The following is a 22354-nucleotide window of genomic DNA, read 5'->3' as shown; positions in this document are numbered from 1 at the left end:
CTGAAGTTCGCTTCAGACGCTCTTTGTGAAGCATGTCAGAAAGGCAAATTCACTAAAGTCCCTTTCAAGGCAAAGAATGTTGTCTCAACCTCAAGGCCGTTGGAACTTCTGCATATCGACCTTTTTGGACCAGTGAAAACTGAGTCTATAGGTGGCAAGAGATATGGGATGGTCATCGTTGACGACTATAGCCGCTGGACATGGGTAAAGTTTCTAACCCGCAAGGATGAGTCTCATGCTGTGTTCTCTACCTTCATAGCTCAAGTGCAAAACGAGAAGGCTTGTAGGATTGTGCGTGTCAGAAGTGACCATGGTGGAGAGTTTGAGAATGACAAGTTTGAGAGTCTGTTTGATTCCTATGGAATTGCACATGATTTCTCTTGTCCCAGAACTCCTCAACAAAATGGTGTTGTTGAGAGGAAGAACAGAACTCTTCAGGAGATGGCTAGAACCATGCTCCAAGAAACTGGCATGGCTAAGCACTTTTGGGCAGAGGCATTAAATACAACATGTTACATTCAGAACAGAATCTCTGTGAGACCAATTCTGAATAAGACTCCCTATGAATTGTGGAAGAACGTAAAACCCAACATTTCTTACTTTCATCCTTTTGGTTGTGTTTGTTATGTTCTTAATACTAAGGATAGATTGCATAAATTTGATGCTAAATCTTCTAAATGTCTATTACTTGGTTATTCTGAGAGATCTAAGGGTTTTAGATTTTATAATACTGATGCTAAGACTATTGAAGAATCTATTCATGTTAGATTTGACGATAAGCTTGACTCTGACCAGTCAAAGCTAGTTGAGAAGTTTGCAGATTTAAGCATTAATGTTTCTGACAAAGGGACTCAGCTCATTCCTTCTGGAGAATGAGTTTGTAAGGGGTAAAGTAGATACAACTCTCTTTTGCAAAACTTATAAAGATGATATCTTAATTGTGCAAATCTATGTTGATGATATAATATTTGGCTCTGCTAATCAATCTCTATGCAAAGAATTTTCTAAGATGATGCAGGCTGAATTTGAGATGAGTATGATGGGAGAATTAAAGTACTTTCTGGGAATACAAGTTAATCAAACACCAGAAGGAACATATATCCATCAGAGCAAGTACACTAAAGAACTTCTGAAGAAGTTCAACATGCTGGAATCTACAGTGGCCAAGACCCCAATGCATCCTACATGCATCTTGGAGAAAGAAGATACTAGTGGTAAAGTATGTCAAAAGCTCTATCGTGGTATGATAGGATCTCTTCTATACTTAACTGCATCTAGGCCTGATATATTATTTAATGTTCATTTATGTGCTCGTTTCCAATCAGATCCAAGGGAAACCCACTTAACTGCTGTTAAGAGGATCCTAAGGTATCTGAAAGGCACCACTAACCTTGGCTTGATGTATAAGAAAACATCAGAGTATAAGCTTTCAGGTTATTGTGATGCTGATTATGCTGGAGATAGAACAGAGAGAAAAAGCACTTCTGGAAATTGTCAACTTCTGGGAAGCAATTTAGTCTCATGAGCAAGCAAGAGGCAATCGACCATTGCACTATCCACTGCAGAGGCAGAATATATCTCAGCAGCAATTTGCAGCACCCAGATGCTCTGGATGAAACATTAGCTGGAGGATTATCAGATCCTTGAGAGCAATATCCCAATCTATTGTGATAACACTGCTGCAATATCATTGAGTAAGAATCCTATCTTGCATTCAAGGGCAAAGCACATTGAGGTAAAGTATCACTTTATTAGAGATTATGTACAGAAGGGCGTACTTCTTCTGAAGTTTGTTGATACTGACCACCAATGGGCAGATATCTTTACAAAGCCCTTAGCAGAGGATAGATTTAATTTTATTCTGAAAAATCTGAACATGGACTTTTGTCCAGAGTGAAGATGGATCAGAACCTCTGACTATGATACTTCTTGATCAGAAGATGTCTAGTCCAGAAGGTAACTCAATCAGAGTGTGTGTACCCATTGGTACTGACTCTGAAGCTGAGACAGTAACACGTGTGTCAGTATCTCTGATGCATAGTTCCTTGTGCCCGTGTGACAGTCTGTCATGATGCGTGTAGATGTGCTTCTCTCCTGTGTGTGATATGTGTATTTACTGTTACTATCTATCTTTAATTTTCAACCGTTGATTTTAAATTGCTTTTTGAATCAACAACGGTTATTTGTCAAAACCCACTATACACACACGATCTCCTTCACTTTCGGTTTTTAATCTCTCTCTCTTGTTTTTTTTCAAAACCGCTTACCCTCGATTTCTCTCTCGCTCTCTCTTCATCTTTCAACCTTCATCTTCTACCCAAAACCTTCAACCGCTTCAACAATGGTGAGACCAACCAGAAGAGAAACTGCAGATGCAACCCAGTTCCCTCATATGGTAGTGGGTCTAGCAACAGGTCAAAGGGGTCCTGAGAATCCGAATCAAGATCAAGGTCAAGCTCAAGAGCAGATTATTCCAATTGCTGAACGGGGCTGTGCTGTTCACTGCGTATATGCTCCTGAGGAACTTCAAGTACTGGCAGAATGGAGATTCGACCTCGACAACCTTGCTACAAATGGGTATGATCTTCGTCCTGAAGTCCAAGCTCAAGGTTGGGAGAATTACTTCAACAGGCTTCGAGGACCGGTGTATGACAAACTGATCAAGGAATTCTGGAAGCACGCCGACTGCGATGATACTCAGGTGGTATCTCATATTCTTGGAAGGAAGATCATAATTACAGAGAAGTCATTCGTAAATCTGCTGGGTGCAGAAACTGCTCGTGGGTATCGATTCCAATTCACTGAATCGAAGCTGAAACCCAAAACGAAGGATGAGACCAACCAGGCCCTGTACACCAACTACAAACCGGGCAAAACTAATTACAAAGTGATGGATCTTCATCCCAAGCTCAGAATCTGGCACAAGATTCTGCTGAACTGCATCAACCAGAGGCCAAAGGGCAGTTCCCCAGATTACATCAACTTCTGCCAAAAGGCAATGCTAGTCTTCATCCAAGACAAGAGGAAACTCTGCCTCCCTTTCTTCTTGTTCTCTTACCTGAAGGAATGCATCAGGAAGTCAAGGACTACTGCCTCCATCAAGTCCGCCATCAAGTATATCCCCTTTGGGAGATTGCTGTCTGATCTCTTCATTGAGAGCGGCCTCATTCAAGATCTAGTCAATGCTGGATGCACAGAGGATCTGACCACCATTGTCAGTGATGTCTTCACTGCAAATTCTCTGAAGAAAATGGGTCTGGTCAAGAAGAAGATTGCTCCTGCCCATGAAGACACATCCTCTGAAATCAGAAAAAGGAGAGTCCCTCTGAATGACTTTCCTGTGTGGACCCAGGCAGACAACCCTGAAGCAATCAGGTGCTTTGTTGAGGATTTGAGGAATCAAGGCTTTGAGATTGATGTTGATGAATTCTACAGAATGCTGCCTCCTGCACCAGAGCTTGATTCTCCTCTCACTAAGAAGAAAGTTCAGAGGAAGATGATCTTAGAAGAATCCTCTGAGGAATCAGAAGTCCCTCTGACCAAGAGGAAGAAGGCTGGTCAATCCAAGAGAAAACATGATGAAACCAGCAAACCAGATGATGATGATGATGGTGATAATGAGGATGGTCCTCCTTCTCCCAAGAAGAAGAAGAAGCAGGTCAGAATAGTGGTGAAGCCTACCCGGGTGGAACCAGCTGCTGAAGTGATCAGAAGGATTGAAACTCCTGCCAGAGTGACAAGATCATCAGCACATTCAAGTAAGTCTGCAGTTGCTTCTGATGATGATTTGAATTTATTTGATGCACTCCCCATCTCAGCCATGCTCAAACAATCTTCAAATCCACTCACTCCCATTCCAGAGTCCCAACCAGCTGCACAAACCACCTCTCCACCACTTTCCCCAAGGTCTTCATTTTTCCAACCTTCTCCAACTGAAGCACCTCTCTGGAATTTGCTCCAGAACCAACCATCTAGGCCAGATGAACCAACCTCACCCATCACCATCCAGTATAACCCATTAACTTCTGAACCCATCATCCCTGAGCAACCAGAGCCCAACCAAACAGAACCTGGACCCAGAACCTCTGATCACTCTGTCCCAAGAGCATCAGAACGTCTGGCTCCCAGAACCACTGATACAGACTCTTCCACAACCTATACACCTGTATCCTTCCCAACTAATGTTGCTGACTCTTCTCCCTCCAATAACTCTGAATCCATTAGAAAATTCATGGAGGTCAGAAAAGAAAAGGTGTCTACCTTAGAAGAGTATTATCTCACTTGTCCAAGCCCTAGGAGATATCCTGGCCCTAGACCTGAACGTCTAGTAGACCCAGATGAACCTATCTTGGCCAATCCTTTACATGAGGCAGACCCCTTGGCTCAACAAGTTCAACCTGCTCCTGACCAACAAGAGCCAGTTCAACCAGAACCCGAACCAGAACAATCTGTGTCTAACCACTCTTCGGTTAGATCACCAAATCCTCTGGTTGACACTTCAGAACCTCACCTTGGAACCTCTGAACATCATGTTCAATCCTTCAACGTTGGCTCTCCACAAGGTGCCTCTGAAGCTCATAGCAGCAATCACCCAGCCTCTCCTGAAACCAACCTCTCTATAATTCCTTACACTCACCTCCGACCCACATCTCTCTCTGTGTGCATCAATATTTTCCATCATGAAGCTTCATTGATGCTACGCAAGGTGCAAGGTCAGACTGACCTAAGCGAGAATGCTGAATATGTGGCTGAAGAGTGGAACAGTCTGAGCACTTGGCTAGTGGCTCAAGTTCCCGTTATGATGCAGCTCCTGAATGCAGAGGGAAGTCAGAGGATCGAGGCTGCAAAGCAAAGGTTTGCTAGACGGGTGGCTCTTCATGAACAAGAACAGAGACAGAAGCTACTTGAAGCTATTGAAGAAGCCAAAAGAAAGAAAGAACAAGCAGAAGAAGCTGCACGTCAAGCGGCAGCTCAAGCTGAACAAGCCAGATTAGAGGCAGAACGACTTAAAGCTGAGGCTGAAGCTCTTAGATGCCAAGCACTTGCACCAGTAGTGTTTACTCCTGCTGCTTCTGCTTCCATTCCAGCTCCTCAAGCTGCTCAGCATGTTCCTTCCAGTTCTACTCAGTCAAGCTCGTCCAGACTCGAAATCGTGGAACAGCGTCTTGATACTCATGAGTCTATGCTAATAGACATGAAGGAAATGATGATGGAACTTCTGCGTCGATCTGCTAAACCCTAGTCTTAGGATCTCTTCGCTCTTCTTCTTACCCTAGTTTTATTTTCTTTAAGTTTTTCTTTATTTTATTATTCTGTTATGTCTCTTCGTTACTTATTTTCTTTGCACATCAAACATATATATATCTGACATTATGTTTGCAAAATTTTCTTTATTCATAATAAACTGCGTTTACATCATACATTTTTTTTTCTTTCCCTAAATTCCTAGAATGGAGGATCCCTCCTCATTCTTCCGCACTCCTGGCGCTGCTCTGCCCTCTCCTTCTCCAGACGATCCAATGCATACTGGATGTTGTTGAGATTGACAATCTGCTCATCCCTCTCCAGAATTTCTTCTGAAGTCTTGAGCTTCTTTTCTATGATTTCCTTCTCTTCCAGCAGCTTTAGTTCAAGCTGGCTGAGTTCTTGCACTTCCTCCACAAAGGCAAGGAATTCCCGCAAGTCTTTCTTCAACTCTGGACGCAGGTCCTCCTCCAGCAGTGTCCGTGTTAGCTCTGAGATGGTTGTTGTACCCTCTGGATGTCTAATATTGAGGAACAAGTCCTCCTCAAAGGCCTTCTTTCTCAGCTCTTCTAGTGCGATCATGTTTGATGCCATTTCTCCTTTTATGGTATTGTTCGAGTTGTGAAGCTTACCTTTTTTCTCCATCGCTTTATATAGACTTCACTTTCTCTCTGAAAGTTAATGCTCCTACAGTTTCTCGAGGTTAAGTTCTTGGTAACTGACCCTTATCTTTACTCTTTTGGCCGGTGGTAAACGTTCCTCTTTTGCATTAACTCTTCTCATAAATTCGCCTAACTCTGATTCTTGCATCGTTTTAATTTTCTTAAGACTTAGACCTTCTCTAAGAGGGAGTACCTTGTACTTCAAGCTAAGTTTTTCACACCCCAAGCTTTTTGCTTATGACAAAAAGGGGGAGTAAACCCAGTTTTTGATGTGTAAGATGTGTTAGTGTGATTTATTTTTCTTTTGGAGAATTTAAGAGTTCCACCTTTATGACCATAGATGTGTCACTGGGCAAATACAAGGAATACATTTCACTTCTTCTGAAGTGATTTTAGTTTGACTCTGATACCCAAGACTCTGATACCTTGTCCGTTGACTCTGATTACTTATGCGCTCTGATTACTCTAATTTATCTATGTCATAAGTCTTTCACTCTGAACTCTTATTTTATTTAGCTCAGAATCTAGACTTTTCTAACGTTTTCATCAAGTATTAGATTCAGGGGGAGCTAAGCTCAGAATCAAGCAGTGACTTGAATTCAGAATGAGCAAGATAAACTATTCACATCAGGATAAGTCTTATTCTTCGTCTCTAAACTCTGAGTGAATTAAGTTTAATGTTTAAGAATTGTTCATCAAAAATCTTAGTTTTGTCATCATCAAAAAGGGGGAGATTGTAAGATCAAGTTTTGATCTAGTAGTACAACTCTATGTTTTGATGATTACAAGTTAACCTTTTGATATGAACAATTGTGGTACTCTAACGTGTTTTTTCTGAGTGTGCTATTTACAGGCTCTGACCTCAATTCAATCCCACACAAATCAGAAGCACTGTGCATAAAGAGTGACCCAAGCAACGCTTTCGCATTGACCATGTTCAATATGAACAGTGGAAAAGCTTCAGAAGTTCTGAAGCTACACAAACTCTGATGTGGACTCAGTCACTAGAAGTTCTGAAGATCCAGAAAGTCTGACAACCAAGAAACACTGAAGGTTCAGATGTTCTGATGGTGTAGAAGACTCTGAAGATCCAGAAGCTGAATAGTGGAAACTCTGATGTCCAGAAGCAAGATACTCTGAAGACCATGTACTTCCCTCTGAGTTCAGAATCAGAAGATACAACGATCAGAGGATCTGTGCTTTCCCTCTGACTCTGATCAACCGGCTTCACAAGTTCCAACATGAAGCCTTCCCCTGATTAGAAGTCTCCTAGGTTTAAAGGTCAAGTCACTATCCAAGTACAAAAGCAACTGTACCTTCCTGACGACCTACCTAACAGTCTCAGACACAGCAGAAGCTGGATTTTCCAGAACTGCCCTCCAACGGTATCATTTCCCATGCAACGTTCAACCCTAATCCTTGGAGTATAAAAAGAGGCTGAAGACTGAAAGAAGTGGCTAGAAGCATTCATATACGCGCAAGACAAATTCAAATTCTTCTAAGCTTTCTTTCATCTGAAATTCATTGTGTTTACTATTAGCTTTTTAGAAGCAAATCTCTTGTAAACATTCTTTGATTAAACAGTTTGTTTAGTTCCTTTAGGAGATCAAGGTTGATCGGATCCTAGAGAAGACTAAGAGAGTGAATCTTAGTGTGAGCTAAGTCAGTGTAATTGTTAGTCACTTGTAGGTTTCAAGTGCAGTTGTAACACTTACCTGATTAGTGGATTGCCTTCATTCTAAGAAGGAAGAAATCACCTTAACGGGTGGACTGGAGTAGCTTGAGTGATTTATCAAGTGAACCAGGATAAAATCCTTGTGTGTTTTTCTATCTCTTATCTTTAGCACTTAAGGTCTCGAAAGATTTGTCTAAATCTTTAAGGTGGAAGCTTTATTTTGAAAACGTTATTCAAACCCCCCCTTTCTACCGTTTTTCATACCTTCAGAACCAAGGGATACTAAAAAGAGAGCTCTAAAGCGTACCATGTTCGTTCAGAACTGTGGCAAATCCTTCAGAAGTTCTAAAGATACAAGCTCTCAAGAGGATCTGAAGAACCAGAGTCAGAAGTTCTGAAGACCAGATGTTCCAGTGGAACGGTCCAGAAGCAGAAGACTCAAGTTCTGAAGACCGGCAAGAAGTTGGTTCTGAAGACCCAAGCTATTCTAGCTCTGACGTTCAGAAGCTTCACCAACGTTCATCTGAAGCCTTCAGATATCAAGTCAACTGGTGAAAGGACAGGTCGCTATCATAGTACAACATCGTACAAGTCTCAGTCTGTCCACCACCTATCTAGTGCAGCCGTGCAGTATGATTTTACAAGATTGCCACTCCAACGGATAAAACCCTAGCAACGGCTACATCACAAGTCTTGAAGTATATAAAGGCTGAAGAAAGAAGAAAGAGACTAAGAAACTTTGCTGAAATCATTCAACTCATACGAACCACTCTCTTAGCATTATTTCTTCACTGCTCTTAAACATCTGAGTTTACTATTAGCTTTTTAGAAGCACTCATTGTAAACCCGAAACCTTTTACACTACATTGTAAAGTTCATTAAGAGACCAAGGTTGGTCGGATCTTAAGAGGACTGAATCAAGGTTGATTCAGTGTTTGGCTAGTCTTGAGAGGATCAGTAGATCAGCTTCTTAAGAGGATACTAGTGAGAAATTAGTGTATTGTTAGTCACTTAGCAGGTAGCAAAGTGCAGTTGTAACACTCATTGATTTTAGTGAATTACCTTCATCAAAAGAAGGAAGAAATCACCTTCACAGGTGGACTGGATTAGCTTGAGCTTTTATCTCAAGTGAACCAGGATAAAATACTTGTGTGCTTTACTTCTTATCCTTCAGCACCTAGTTCTTATCTTTGAGTTTTCGAAAAGAAACAAAAAGTTTACCATTTATTCAAAAACTCTATTCAAACCCCCTGTTCTGGGAATGAACATTGAGGATAAGGATAGTACCTAGAGAGTGGAGAATTGTGCTAGAGAGGGAATGAGAATGAGAGAGGGAATGCTGAATTTCATGTGTTACTTCATAAAATGAGCCAAAAAGTCCCCTACAATTGGCAACTACCTCCTATTTATAGAGTTTGGGTACTACCTATTGGGCCAATTGGGCCTCCGAAGCTGAGGCCCAACTTAAGGCCAGGCCCTCGCCTCGGGGCGGGCTACACACTGGGCGTTGCCCCTCTAGGGGCTCGCCCAGTCCACTAGTCCACAAGACACCAAGCTCGAAGTATGAGAGCTAAGTGTGTCTTTTAAATGCCTTTACATGTATCATATAGTACACTGGCGTAAGCAAAAGGAAACAAGCATTTTTGGTCTTGGCGAACAACCCAAATCGGCAAGTCCACAAGTCCACAAGCGGCGAGAACGACCGCTCCGTACTGGCGATTGGTTGGAGTAGGTGAGCGATCGTTCGCCGGCGAGAAAGGTGGCAAGCATTGATCAGGTGCTGATCTCCCAAGCGTCGGCTGGCAATGTCCCTGGCGAGTGACTAAACTTTTAATGCTGGTATTACTTGTCAGGTGATGGCGTTTGGTTTCTATGGTGGCGAGGCCTTTCGCGCTTCCTCTTATTTCAAAAACTTTTCAAATTCCTAACTGCCCCATGTGCCGCGTCAGTTACATCAGTTTTCCTCTTTCTCCGGAACCGTCACTTCACTTTTTATAACTGTCCCATCGTGCGCAGTAAACCCCATCACACGCGTTCCACTTCCCCAAAAAACCATCATGACTTCCAATCTTCCACATGTGTCCAACACACGTCACCTTTCCAACTTCTCCCCCCAGCCTATAAAAACCCTTCTTCCCTACAATCATCCCTTTCCGAGACCGCTTTTTACCTCCTTTATTGCCTACCAAGCTCCTTCCTCCAACTTCCGCTCCGGTGCCGTTGCCTACCACCCTTTCCGCTACCCACTCTTTACTTCCTTCTCCGGTGAGTCCTCCTTCTCTTATCTCTGCATCATATTTCTACTCATTTTTTCCTTTTTCCCATTTCACTGTCTAAAAATGGCTTCGAACCCTAACTCCCCTAATCACCCCTCTTCCTCTTCTGGAAGCGACCCTGACTCCACCGCAGCCGGCGGCCTCCGTTTAGAGGTCCTGGAGATCCCTCCTTTCCGGCTAAAAACCTTCGCCACTCTGCCTCTTCCAGTCCAAAGAGCCCCCACCCCGAGGCTATAGACCAACCTTCCATTTTCCAGGATAGTGATCCCATCGTGGAATTCGTGCGCACCCTGGGTGGTTTGTCTGACGATGATGAGTTTAACGCCAAACTCAGGATCTAGACCTGCAGTTCCGAGGATCGCCCCTGGCTTCATAAGCTCAACGGCGACGTAAAGAGATCCCACTTTTTCTTTGCGTACGAATACATGTTTGGCGAGCTTGGAGTTAGGCTTCCTTTTTCGCCCTTTGTCCAAACCATCCTCCGCGACATCAACACGGCTCCCTGTCAACTTCACCCCAACGCCTGGGCCTTCATTCGGTGCTTTGAAATTTTATGCGCCGCGGTTGGCACCGCCCCATCTCCTACCAGCTTCTTCTACCTCTACGATGTTGACTCCAAGTCCATCAAAAATAGAGGATGGATCTCCTTAAAGGCCCGAGCCGGCCGGAAGTGCTTGAATCCCTATAAAAGCAACGCGAAATCCTCCTTTGCCCGGAGGTACTTTCGTGTGGCGGTTCACCCCGCCTATCCAGAGGCCTTCACCCTTAGGGACGGGACCGCCCTTTTTCCTCTTTACTGGACGGAGAAGCCCAACGGGATTACTGATCCTTCAGAGGAATCCTTGTCTGCCCACGACAAAGCCTTTCTGAATCTCCTTGCCCCGCTTCCCATCCTTGACTGCTCAACAGTCCTTGAGGGCGCTCGCCTCTCAAGGACTCCTAAATACTTAGGTTATCTATAGCTTACTTTTATCATCAACATTTTCTTTTTCATCTCCTATGTTGTCATTGATCCTCTCTTTTTTATTGTTGCAGAAGATATGAACTTCACCAACGCCGAGCTCCTGAAAGCCCGCGAGAGGAGAATGGCTCGTTTTTCCCCAAAGTTCAACGCTGAGGGCGATGTGAAAAAGCGGGGCGGTGCTGAGAACCAAGCTGAGGGCGCCAAAGCCCCCAAGAGGAGGAAATTGGTCAAAGCCTCCTCTGCCGCCGGCTCCTCCAACCTTGGCGCTCGGCCCACCACTACCGCTGTGTCCAAAGGCAAAAATGTCGCTGAAGCCTCCATCGCCGCGGCCACCGAGTCAACCACCGTCCCAGCTCCCAATTCCGATACCGCAGGTGCAGCTGCCGCTGCCGCCGCCAAGTCCACTGCAGGCGCCACAGCCGCCTCCGCCGGTGCCACAACCACCTCTGTTGACCAGCTACCAGCCACTGACACAACCACCAACATTTCTCAATCCCCTGCTGTTGAGAAACTTGCCGTTGTCAATGCCACAAAAGCTGCCGCGTCTTCTGATACTCCTGCTGGGGAGAAAGAAAAAGAAAATGAAACCCCCAAGTCTCCCCCTCGCCAAGACGCACCTCCTAGCCCGCCCCCAACGAATGATGGGCGCCAAATGCCTTCCCCGCCTCATCGAGAGGAAAGATCCTCTCCTGACGCTGCCACTACCTTGGAAGCAGCCGGGATTGAGCAAGCTCCTGTTCCCGAGGGCGGTTCTTCAAGCTATTACAATATGCTTCCCAACGCCATTGAACCTTCAGAATTCTTACTTACCGGCCTCAACCGTGACGCCATAGAAAAAGAAGTTTTGAGTCGAGGCATTAATGAGACCAAGGAGGAGACTCTTGCTTGTCTCCTACGCGCTGGGTGCATCTTTGCCCACGCGTTTGAAAAGTTCAACGCCGCCGCCGCTGAAGCTGAGAGGTTGAGGGCCGAGAACACCAAGCACCAGGAAGACACCGCCGGCTGGAAGAAGTGCTTTGACAAACTGTTGGAACAAGCGGGAAAAGAAAAAGTCCAGGCCGACAAGCTGATTGGTACGGCGGGAATCAAAATCGGCGAGCTGGAAAACGATCTGGAGCTAATGAGGGAAGAAGCGGATGGTCTTGATGCAAGCCTCCAGGCTTGCAAAAAGGAAAAAGGCCAAGTTGAGAAGGACATGGCCACCAGAAGCGAGACACTGGCCGCTAAGGAGTCGCAGCTCGACGCATTACGCGTTGAACTGGAGTCAGTGAGAAAGGCGCTGGCGGAGCAAGAGAAAAAATCCACTGAATCTTTGGCCTCGGCGAAGGCTGACCTGGAGGCGGTGGTGCGAACTGCCTCTGAAGAGTCTTTGGCCCATGGCGCTGCTCTTGCCGCAAAAGATTCTGACATTACTTCCCACCTTGCAAAGATTAAGGAGCTAGAGGGCGAGCTGGCGATGGAGAAAGCCAAAGCCGCTGAGGCGAGGGAACAAGCCGCTGACATTGCCTATGACAATCGCGAGCGCGGCTTCTACATCGCCAAAGACCAGGCCCAACATTTGTTCCCGAACCTTGACTTTAGCGCTATGGGAGTAATGAAAGAGATCACCACTGAAGGACTGGTTGGTCCCGATGATCCTCCCCTTATCGACCAACACCTCTGGACCGCCACTGAAGAAGAAGAAGAAATAGGAGAAGAAGAGAGAAATAATGATTAATGTAATTTTAATTTTTACTTTACCTTTACCGCCCTCTGTAATGCACTTTCCTGTCATTTCCATATATAAGCAACCTTCCGCCATTGTTTTTATATCGCCTTTTAATACTTTGTAAATTTTGTTGAACGATTGCTTTCGCCGTAACTTTTTTGGTCGCCACATTCTTATTGTTCTGAACGAATTTTTATAGTTTAAACGCCCTGACGCCCCGGAGTAATAAAATACTCAACATCCTGAGTGACTAAGCACTCGCCTTCCACCTTATTCATTCGCCGACCTTATATCTTGCGCTATTTTTCACGCGTCATGTGATTGAATTACGCCTAACGACTTTGTGCATTAATTTTAACTAGGGCTTGTTGCTTGGTATTTCACCGCCAAGACTTTAGACGTTTTCCACAAAGGAATAAACGGCCTCCATTCTTGAGGGCTTCGCCCGGGGCTTTGCCCGCTCGGGGCTTACAATGCTTGGGTCCCAATGGCCATTTGGGGGTCCCAAGTCTTTTGCCTAGTTTATGGTGCTCGTCGTATTCTGGCGAGACTTACCCAGCACGTCGTTTACGGGACCGGCGATCACATCAGCCTTTCCGGGGGGAGATTCCCAGGCGTCAAAGGCCCTTTGTGGAATCGCCGCCACCTTCAGGGTTCCAGCAAGCCCTTTTGGGGATCAAGCTTGTCCCACCTAGTGATCGCCGTAATTCTTTATATCGATCGGCAATTCCGATCGTCAGGGAATCCCTGGAGTTTTTGGACACGAATTTCATGAATTTTCGTTTTATTGATGGAGCTTCTCGCTAAAAAACTCCTTTCGGAGAAAAAGAGTACGCTTTTGTTACAATGGAGAGTTTCGAGGTACATTGAAAACATCTATCTTTGGCGAATACACTGTGCTCACGATCAGCTGTAATAATAACGCAGACTCAAACCGTTGAACGACCTGGGTAGTCGCCTTCCATCAAGCTCCTCCAAGTGATAGGCCCCTGTACCAAGAACTTTGATAATGCGGTAAGGCCCTTCCCAGTTCGGAGTCAGCTTGTTTTCCGGGGCTCCTGACCGCCACTTTAGGACCAGATCGCCAACCTGCATATCTCGAACGCGAACCCTACTATTGTACTTGGCGGCCACGCGCTGCTTCATCGCCGTTTCTCGAATGTGCGCCTCGTCACGTGTTTCAGACAGGAGATCCAACTCCACCGCCATATTGGCTTGATTCTCCCCTTCAAAATCTGGCTGGGTTCGCCATGTGAAATTGTCAATCTCCACCGGCAACATGGCATCCACCCCATAGGTCATTCTAAAGGGGGTTTCTCTTGTAGTGGATTGCACAGTGGTGTTGTACGACCATAGTACCACTGGGAGTTCATCCAGCCAGGCTCCCTTAGCTTCCTCAAGCCGTCGCCTTAGTCCACGCAGAATTACCCTGTTCGCAGATTCTACTTGCCCGTTCGTTTGCGGATGCTCCACAGAGGCGAATCTCATCTATATACCCATTTCCTTGCAAAATTCCCTTGTTTGGTTGCTTGAAAACTGGGCCCCGTTGTCGGATACGATCGCCCTTGGGATCCCGAACCTACAAACGATACGCCTCCAATAAAAGTTGACTATCTTTGCAGAGGTTATTTTGGCCAGGGGCTCGGCTTCAATCCATTTAGTGAAATAGTCCACCGCTACCAATATAAACTTCATTTGCGACCTAGCGGTCGGAAAAGGTCCTACCAAGTCCACACCACACATGGCGAAAGGCCATGGGGCGCTCATCGTTACCAGCTCTTTTGGCGGTGCCTTGGACAAATCAGCAAACACTTGACATTTTTTGCACCGCTTCACAAAGTCCATACAATCTTTCCTGAGGGTGGGCCAGTAGAATCCCGCCCTTAACACCTTGCAAGCCAAAGATCTTCCCCCAATGTGGCTTGCACACACCCCTTCATGCACCTCAGACATTATCGCTTCGTATTTTTCCAGCGGTACGCATTTTAGCAATGGCGTCGAAAAACCACGGCGATACAAGTGTCCATCAATGAGAGTATAGTGGCTCGCCTCTCGCCGTTGTTCCTTCGTGCATTGCTTCACTTCCGCCGGGTCACCCGCCAAGATAGATAATATGGGTCCCATCCACGTCGCCCCTCTGTTCACACCTGAATCACACTTTTGTTGTTGCCGGGCTTCCGCGTACTCGCCAATTTGGCCAACGCGTCGGCCCGCTGGTTTTCTGCCCGAGGAACATACTCTACTACAACTTCTTGAAAAAGTGTCATCAAATATCGCACTCGCTCAAGGTACTTGATCAGATTGGGATCCTTGACCTGGAAAGTTCCCTTCACTTGATTCTCCACCAACTGCGAGTCCGTTCTTATCAACAAACTTCCGATCTTTACTTCACGTGCCAACTTCAATCCGGCGATGAGAGCTTCATATTCTGCTTGGTTGTTTGTTGCCTTGAACTCGAATTTCAGCGATTGCTCCAATACTAGATCTCCTGGTCCTTCCAACGTTACTCCTGCGCCACTGCCACTGTTATTGGAGGATCCATCCACAAAGAGAGTCCACTGAGTGTCCACTTTTTCAAACCGATCTGGAGTCAACTCCACCACAAAATCAGCCAGTGACTGTGCGCCAACTGTGCCTCGCTTATCATATTGTAACCCATATTCAGATAATTCAACCGACCAGGCGACCAATCTGCCTGACAAATCCGGTTTTTGTAACACTTGTCTCAGAGGCAAATCCGTCCGCACCCTCACCGGAAAACTCTGAAAATAAGGTCTTAACCGCCGGGCGGTGACAAGGACCACCAGCGCCGCCTTCTCAATTTTCTGGTATCTGACTTCTGCACCCTGGAGTGTGTGGCTTACAAAATAAACAATTCGATGCTCGCCATCTACTTCCTGCAGTATCACAGAACTCAGAGCACTATCACTTACAGCAAAATACAAGTGCAATGGGTGTCCCTGTATTGGTTTTGACAAGATTGGCGGTGACGACAGGAGTTCCTTGAGGCGAACAAAAGCTTCTTCACACTCCGCCGTCCACTCAAATACAACATTTTTTCGAAGACACTTGAAAAAAGGGAAGGATCTATCGCCAGACTTGGGAATAAATCGAGATAAAGCTGCTATTCGCCCTGTTAAACGTTGGACTTCTTTCACATTAGAGGGGCTTTTCATCTGCTGAATCGCCTTGCATTTGTCTGGGTTTATCTCTATTCCTCTGGATGTGATCATGAATCCTAAAAACTTGCCGCCCTGAACACCAAAAGAGCATTTCTCCGGGTTGAGGCGCATATTGTGCTTCCTTATCTCGCCAAATGCTTCTTCCAGATCCTGATAATGGTCCAAACCATGTACTGATTTAACGATCATATCATCAACATAGACTTCCATGTTTCTTCCCACCTGCCCAGCAAAAACCCTATCCATCAACCTTTGGTAGGTCGCCCCAGCATTCTTCAATCCAAACGGCATGGTGCGATAGCAATAATTGACTCTGGCGGTCATGAAAGCCGTTTTGTCCTCGTCTGCCGGGTGCATGCGGATTTGATGATAACCAGAATAAGCATCCATCAAGCTAAGTAGTTCGTTGCCCGAGGCACCATCAACGAGACCATCAATACTGGGAAGGGGATACGAATCCTTTGGGCATGCCTTGTTTAAGTCTGTGTAATCCACGCACATTCGCCATTTTCCATTCGCCTTTTTCACCATCACGACGTTCGCCAACCATGTCGGATATTTCACCTCTCTGATGAACTCTGCCGCCAGCAACTTGTCAACCTCTTGTTGAACCGCTTTTCCCTTGTCTCCGCCCAAGCGCCGCCTGAGTTGTGAAACTGGCTTGACACTTGGGTTCAATGCTAATCGATGGCAGATGAAGTTTGGATCAATTCCGGGCATGTCCTTGCAGCTCCAAGCAAACAAATCTAAGTTTTCGCCTAGCAACTTTGACAGGCGCGTCTCCTGCTCGTCCGTCAATCTAGTCCCAATCTTCAAAGTGCGATCGCCAAACTTTAGCGCCTTTGTTTCCTCAATTGGCGTGGGCCTGTTCACTCGCCCCTCGCCGCGAGGGTCAAGATTTTCATCCGAAGTTTCAATTTCATAACATCTGTGCCCAACCAACGCACTCTTCTTGCCATACAGGTTGAGGCAATTCCAATTTCTGGTCCACCTTAGCTTGCCAACCTTTCCGTTGCTTAGTGGGTACTTGACCGCCAAGTGGGCTGTTGAAATCACAGCACAGAGGCGATTCAATGTATTTCGCCCAATGATGACATTGTAAGATGCCACCACCTGGAGAACCAGATACCTTACCTTCAAAACCCTGGCACACTCATCTTCCCCGAATATTGTGTCCAGATCAATGAACCCTCGCACCATTACTTGCTCACCCGCAAAACCTACCAAGGTTCCTGCGTATGGGGTCAGATCATTGTCAGTCAGGCCCAACTTGTCAAATGCGTCTCCATAGATAATATCAGCCGAACTACCCTGATCCAGGAGTACCCTTCTAACATTGAAACTATTCATCCTTAATTGCACTATTATCGGGTCATCCTTGTGAGGCTTTATCCCCTCAAAATCTGCCATCGAGATTGTTATGTCAGGGTGCACGAATCCGAAAGCAACTTCATGAACTGAATTAACTGCACGAACATGGCGTTTCCTGTAACACCCCGTTTTTAATTAAAATAATGTTGGTATTTTATTTTAATTAAGATTATATTGTATGGTGGTTTAATAGGTGATATATTAATACTTTAATGAAATAAAATAATTTTTTTGTGATGCTGAGTGTGTTTTATGAAATGGAAGAGAGCTAGGGGGTGAAAGTTAGGATTAAAAATAGAGACAAGGACTAGGAGAGATTTTAGGATTTTTAGTTTAGCCCTTGAGGAATTAGGTTTAGATGGTTTAATAAGGATGGGGAAGCAGCTAAAGAAAAAAAAAAATAAGAAAGAAGAGGACGCGTGAAAGAAGGAGAAAAAAAAAAGAAGAAGGTTGTGCGTGAAGTAGCAGGAAGAGAGGGAGAGCGGATCGGCTTCGGAGAATTCGATCGAGAACGGGGAGCTGCACTCAATCCAAAGGTAAGGGTGGGATTTTGAGTTTCTAATGGAATTATGGTGAATGATATTAGGGATTTGGGAGATGTAGAATTCTTTCTGTTAATGATGTTCTGGAAATCTGATTTGAAATCCATTGATTTTGGGATTTTCTTTTGTGTGATTGAACGGGGTGAGGGCAGAACCATAGTATGCTAGGAGTTTTGGGTTGAGGTTCCCTTTTGATTTTCTTTATGATCACGCACATAAGGACTGTTAGGTAGCATGCTTGTTAGGTTTTGTGTCTTGTTTGATGAGAAACAACTTTAATCACTTATTTTGGAACATAAAACGGACTGGTCATTTTCCTGGTATGAACCGTGACTTTCGAAGCCTTTTAGAGCCTGTTTAGAGTGCTCGAATAATGTTGCGTTGAACTGAGAAAGTGTAGGCCTTTGAAAGAGATTTCTGGAATGATATGGTACATAATTTTTGGTTGAGAGACGAGGTCTGTAAGTTCAGTTTAGTAAACCATGTTTTTCTGCGCTCTGTATCTGCTATCTCTGCCAGTGAACTTCAACGTGATTTTTCACCTTGTTAATGTGCCCAGAAAATTCTTTGATGAACTAGAAAGAGGTAGAGTTTTCTGTTAGCTTTTCAAATTGAGGTCATTTGTAATTTTTGAACAAGTAACGAATCCTGTAGGTTATCTCTACTGAAATATGTTTCTGCTGTGAGCGTAATTCCTGAACTGCTATATGATTTATGCACGGATTTGATGATGCTGTGCTGCTGTCCAAAATTTCCTGGGCTGGACAGTACACTTCGAGACCTGTTTTCGCCCAGTTAGAGTGCTCAAATGAAGATGTGATCAACTAAGAAATTGTAGGACTTTAAGTTAGCTTTCTAGGCATATAAAATACATGATTTTTGGTTCAGTAACGAATTCAGGAGACCGCTTTTAGTGGCTGGTGTTCCTGCTGTTTTTCCAGATTACGGAAATTCTGATTGTTTTGGAAATATAATTAGATTTAGCTTACATGTTGTATGAAAGTTAGTGTCTTTATGTTCCATGTATTAGCTATGAGGATGATGCATGTGGCTGAACACCTTTAGCATGAAATCCATAATTTATTTACCATATGTGATAGCTTCTTCCATGATTGCATGCTTAAGTGAGTTGTTTCATTGATTTGGTGCCAAAATTGCCTAAGATGTCAGGGTAATTGTATAGTTGATAAAAATGCATGTGTGCTGAATTGTGTTGTTTTAAGCGATGTTAGTGATGTAGTGATATAGGCGCAATGCCTCATGTTGAAGTGATGATTATGAGATGTATACGTCCTTTTGAGTCGCATAGCATCTGCATACTCTGTGATGGCCTGTATTGGCGATTTGTGATGAAGGCTTATGCCTTGTGCCTCCAATAATTGGCAATTCGTGATGAGGGCTGAAGCCCTGTTGGTACCACATACATATGCATAGTCATTGTTGTGTTCGAATTGTATCCGAGTCGATGACGTTATTTGTGACTGTTTTAGTAACTGAGCTATATGAATATAAAAAGAAGTGGTGTGGCATTAATCTAGCATATTTATTGCCATTCTTATATTTATGATACTCGATATCTCACCCCTTCTGTTTGAATGTTACCCTTGTTGGTAACGTGCAGGTAATTAGGAGGAGTAGTCTATAGCCTTTATTTCGAGTTGGAGTCCTTGCTCTGATACGTAGCACTCGGGGGGGAAATGGACGCTTGTTTTCCTTCTGTTATAATTTGAATTAAGTTGTTATTTGAGAAGTTGTTTCTGTTTTAAGTTGTGGGCAAGATACTATGTTTTCTTTAAGTTTTAAAGACACTGGATTCGCTGCATAACTATTTGTCAAAGTGAACTAGTTCAAAGACTAATTAACTGTCACAAGAGCATTTAAGTTTATTTATGAGTTCATCTCAAAGTTTATGTGCTATGTATCTGTTACAGGAGCATTATGATAATGTTTTAAGTGATTATGTAATGCCCCATGAGTGTTAGAATTTTTATCACTCTGATATTTGCAATACATATACCGTTTAGAATTGGGGTGTTACATTAGTGGTATCAGAGCCTAGTTGGTCAGTGACCAAGTTTTTAGTATAATATATATTCTAATACTTACTGATACTCGATATGTGTAAGTAGCACTATCGAGCTGTTGTTTGATAAGAGTTGTTGGCTGTTTGGAGATTCAGGAAAATGGTTGCCGGAAGGAATGATGAAGCTATCGCTGAGGCATTGGCAATGTTGGTTGGTGCCGTTGGGCAAGGTCAGCAAGCGAACCTTGGGAACCATAATCAGGATGAATTCCGTGCTTTGGGAAAGTTTCAGAGGAACAATCCGCCAACCTTTGAAGGAGCATACGACCCTGACAAAGCACAGGCATGGCTGAAAGCAATTGAGAAGATCTTTCGAGTCATGAATTGTACTGACGCGCAGAAGGTGCAGTTTGGCACCCATATGCTTGAGAAAGAAGCTGAAGATTGGTGGGACAACACTGTTCAGATGTTTGAAGGTGATGGGATGGAGATTACTTGGGATCTTTTCAAGGGTGCATTTCTGGAGAAGTACTATCCAGAAGATGTGCGTGGAAAGAAGGAAATTGAGTTTCTTGAACTCAAGCAGGGTAATGGAACCGTGGCGGAGTATGCTACAAAGTTTGAGGAATTGATTAAGTTTTGTCCCCACTACAATACTGCCGAAGCTGAGAGATCTAAGTGTAACAAGTTTGTGAATGGTTTGAGACTTGAGATCAAGAAGGTTGTGGGATATCAACAGATTATCCGATTTTCTGACCTGGTTAACAGGAGTAGGATATATGATGAGGATAGCAGGGAAAGTGTTGCTCACTACAAGTCTTTGAAAGAGAAGAAAGAAAAGGGGCAATTCAGAGGGAAACCGTATGGGAATCCTGTTGATAACGGTAAACAAGAAGCTGGTAATGACAAGAAGCCGAGTGGGGGAGGAGCTCCTAATCCGGTTAGGTGCTACAAGTGTGGTGTTGAAGGACATCGTTCTCCTGAATGTCCCAATTCAGAAGCAACATGATTTAAGTGTGGCAAGCTGGGCCACAAATCCTTTGAGTGCCTAGAAGGTAAAACTGTGGCATGCTACAGATGTGGAGAGCAAGGTCACATCAGTACTAATTGTGTCAAACCCAAGAAGGATCCTGCAAGGGGGAAGGTGTTTGCTTTATCTGGTGCTGAGACTACTGCTGAGGATAGACTAATTCGAAGTACGTGCTTTATTAATGGCACATCTTTGATTGCCATTATTATTATGGGTGTGATGCATTCTTTATTTCATTGGAGCTTGAGAGTCAGATGAGAGAGTCCTACCCCGAATTGTTCGTTTAAGGAAATTTTCGAGGGCGAAAATTCTTAAGTGGGGGAGAGTTGTAACACCCCGTTTTTAATTAAAATAATGTTGGTATTTTATTTTAATTAAGATTATATTGTATGGTGGTTTAATAGGTGATATATTAATACTTTAATGAAATAAAATAATTTTTTTGTGATGCTGAGTGTGTTTTATGAAATGGAAGAGAGCTAGGGGGTGAAAGTTAGGATTAAAAATAGAGACAAGGACTAGGAGAGATTTTAGGATTTTTAGTTTAGCCCTTGAGGAATTAGGTTTAGATGGTTTAATAAGGATGGGGAAGCAGCTAAAGAAAAAAAAAAATAAGAAAGAAGAGGACGCGTGAAAGAAGGAGAAAAAAAAAAGAAGGCTGTGCGTGAAGTAGCAGGAAGAGAGGGAGAGCGGATCGGCTTCGGAGAATTCGATCGGGAACGGGGAGCTGCACTCAATCCAAAGGTAAGGGTGGGATTTTGAGTTTCTAATGGAATTATGGTGAATGATATTAGGGATTTGGGAGATGTAGAATTCTTTCTGTTAATGATGTTCTGGAAATCTGATTTGAAATCCATTGATTTTGGGATTTTCTTTTGTGTGATTGAACGGGGTGAGGGCAGAACCATAGTATGCTAGGAGTTTTGGGTTGAGGTTCCCTTTTGATTTTCTTTATGATCACGCACATAAGGACTGTTAGGTAGCATGCTTGTTAGGTTTTGTGTCTTGTTTGATGAGAAACAACTTTAATCACTTATTTTGGAACATAAAACGGACTGGTCATTTTCCTGGTATGAACCGTGACTTTCGAAGCCTTTTAGAGCCTGTTTAGAGTGCTCGAATAATGTTGCGTTGAACTGAGAAAGTGTAGGCCTTTGAAAGAGATTTCTGGAATGATATGGTACATAATTTTTGGTTGAGAGACGAGGTCTGTAAGTTCAGTTTAGTAAACCATGTTTTTCTGCGCTCTGTATCTGCTATCTCTGCCAGTGAACTTCAACGTGATTTTTCACCTTGTTAATGTGCCCAGAAAATTCTTTGATGAACTAGAAAGAGGTAGAGTTTTCTGTTAGCTTTTCAAATTGAGGTCATTTGTAATTTTTGAACAAGTAACGAATCCTGTAGGTTATCTCTACTGAAATATGTTTCTGCTGTGAGCGTAATTCCTGAATTGCTATATGATTTATGCACGGATTTGATGATGCTGTGCTGCTGTCCAAAATTTCCTGGGCTGGACAGTACACTTCGAGACCTGTTTTCGCCCAGTTAGAGTGCTCAAATGAAGATGTGATCAACTAAGAAATTGTAGGACTTTAAGTTAGCTTTCTAGGCATATAAAATACATGATTTTTGGTTCAGTAACGAATTCAGGAGACCGCTTTTAGTGGCTGGTGTTCC

At 44.0% G+C, this 22354-nt stretch overlaps 1 protein-coding gene and 1 long non-coding RNA gene across 3 annotated transcripts; both read left to right on the top strand.

Moving 5' to 3' along the window:
• The first annotated feature begins 17281 nt into the window (after positions 1-17281).
• Positions 17282-19610, top strand: LOC130735311 (uncharacterized). 2 transcript variants are annotated; one of them, XR_009018380.1, is made up of 2 exons: positions 17282-17618; positions 19246-19610. It is a non-coding gene; the product is annotated as an uncharacterized LOC130735311 (long non-coding RNA). The 2 variants fall into 2 exon arrangements; XR_009018379.1 differs by lacking the exon at positions 17282-17618 and adding an exon at positions 17719-18209.
• Positions 19611-19807: 197 nt separating this feature from the next.
• LOC130736243 (uncharacterized) lies at positions 19808-20656 on the top strand. The gene has a single exon (XM_057588085.1). It carries the CDS (start codon positions 19808-19810, stop codon positions 20654-20656), a length of 849 nt encoding a protein of 282 aa, XP_057444068.1.
• Positions 20657-22354: the final 1698 nt, after the last annotated feature.

This window comes from Lotus japonicus, chromosome 2 (assembly GCF_012489685.1).
Source record: "Lotus japonicus ecotype B-129 chromosome 2, LjGifu_v1.2".
Classification (NCBI taxonomy): domain Eukaryota; kingdom Viridiplantae; phylum Streptophyta; class Magnoliopsida; order Fabales; family Fabaceae; genus Lotus; species Lotus japonicus.
Note: the sequence above shows the minus strand (reverse complement) of the source record. Positions and strands in the feature narration are given on the sequence as shown.

What these genes read in the sequence shown, in the direction of transcription:
- LOC130736243 (XM_057588085.1), top strand. Translation starts at nt 19,808, where the DNA reads ATGGTTGCCGGAAGGAATGATGAAGCTATCGCTGAGGCATTGGCAATG.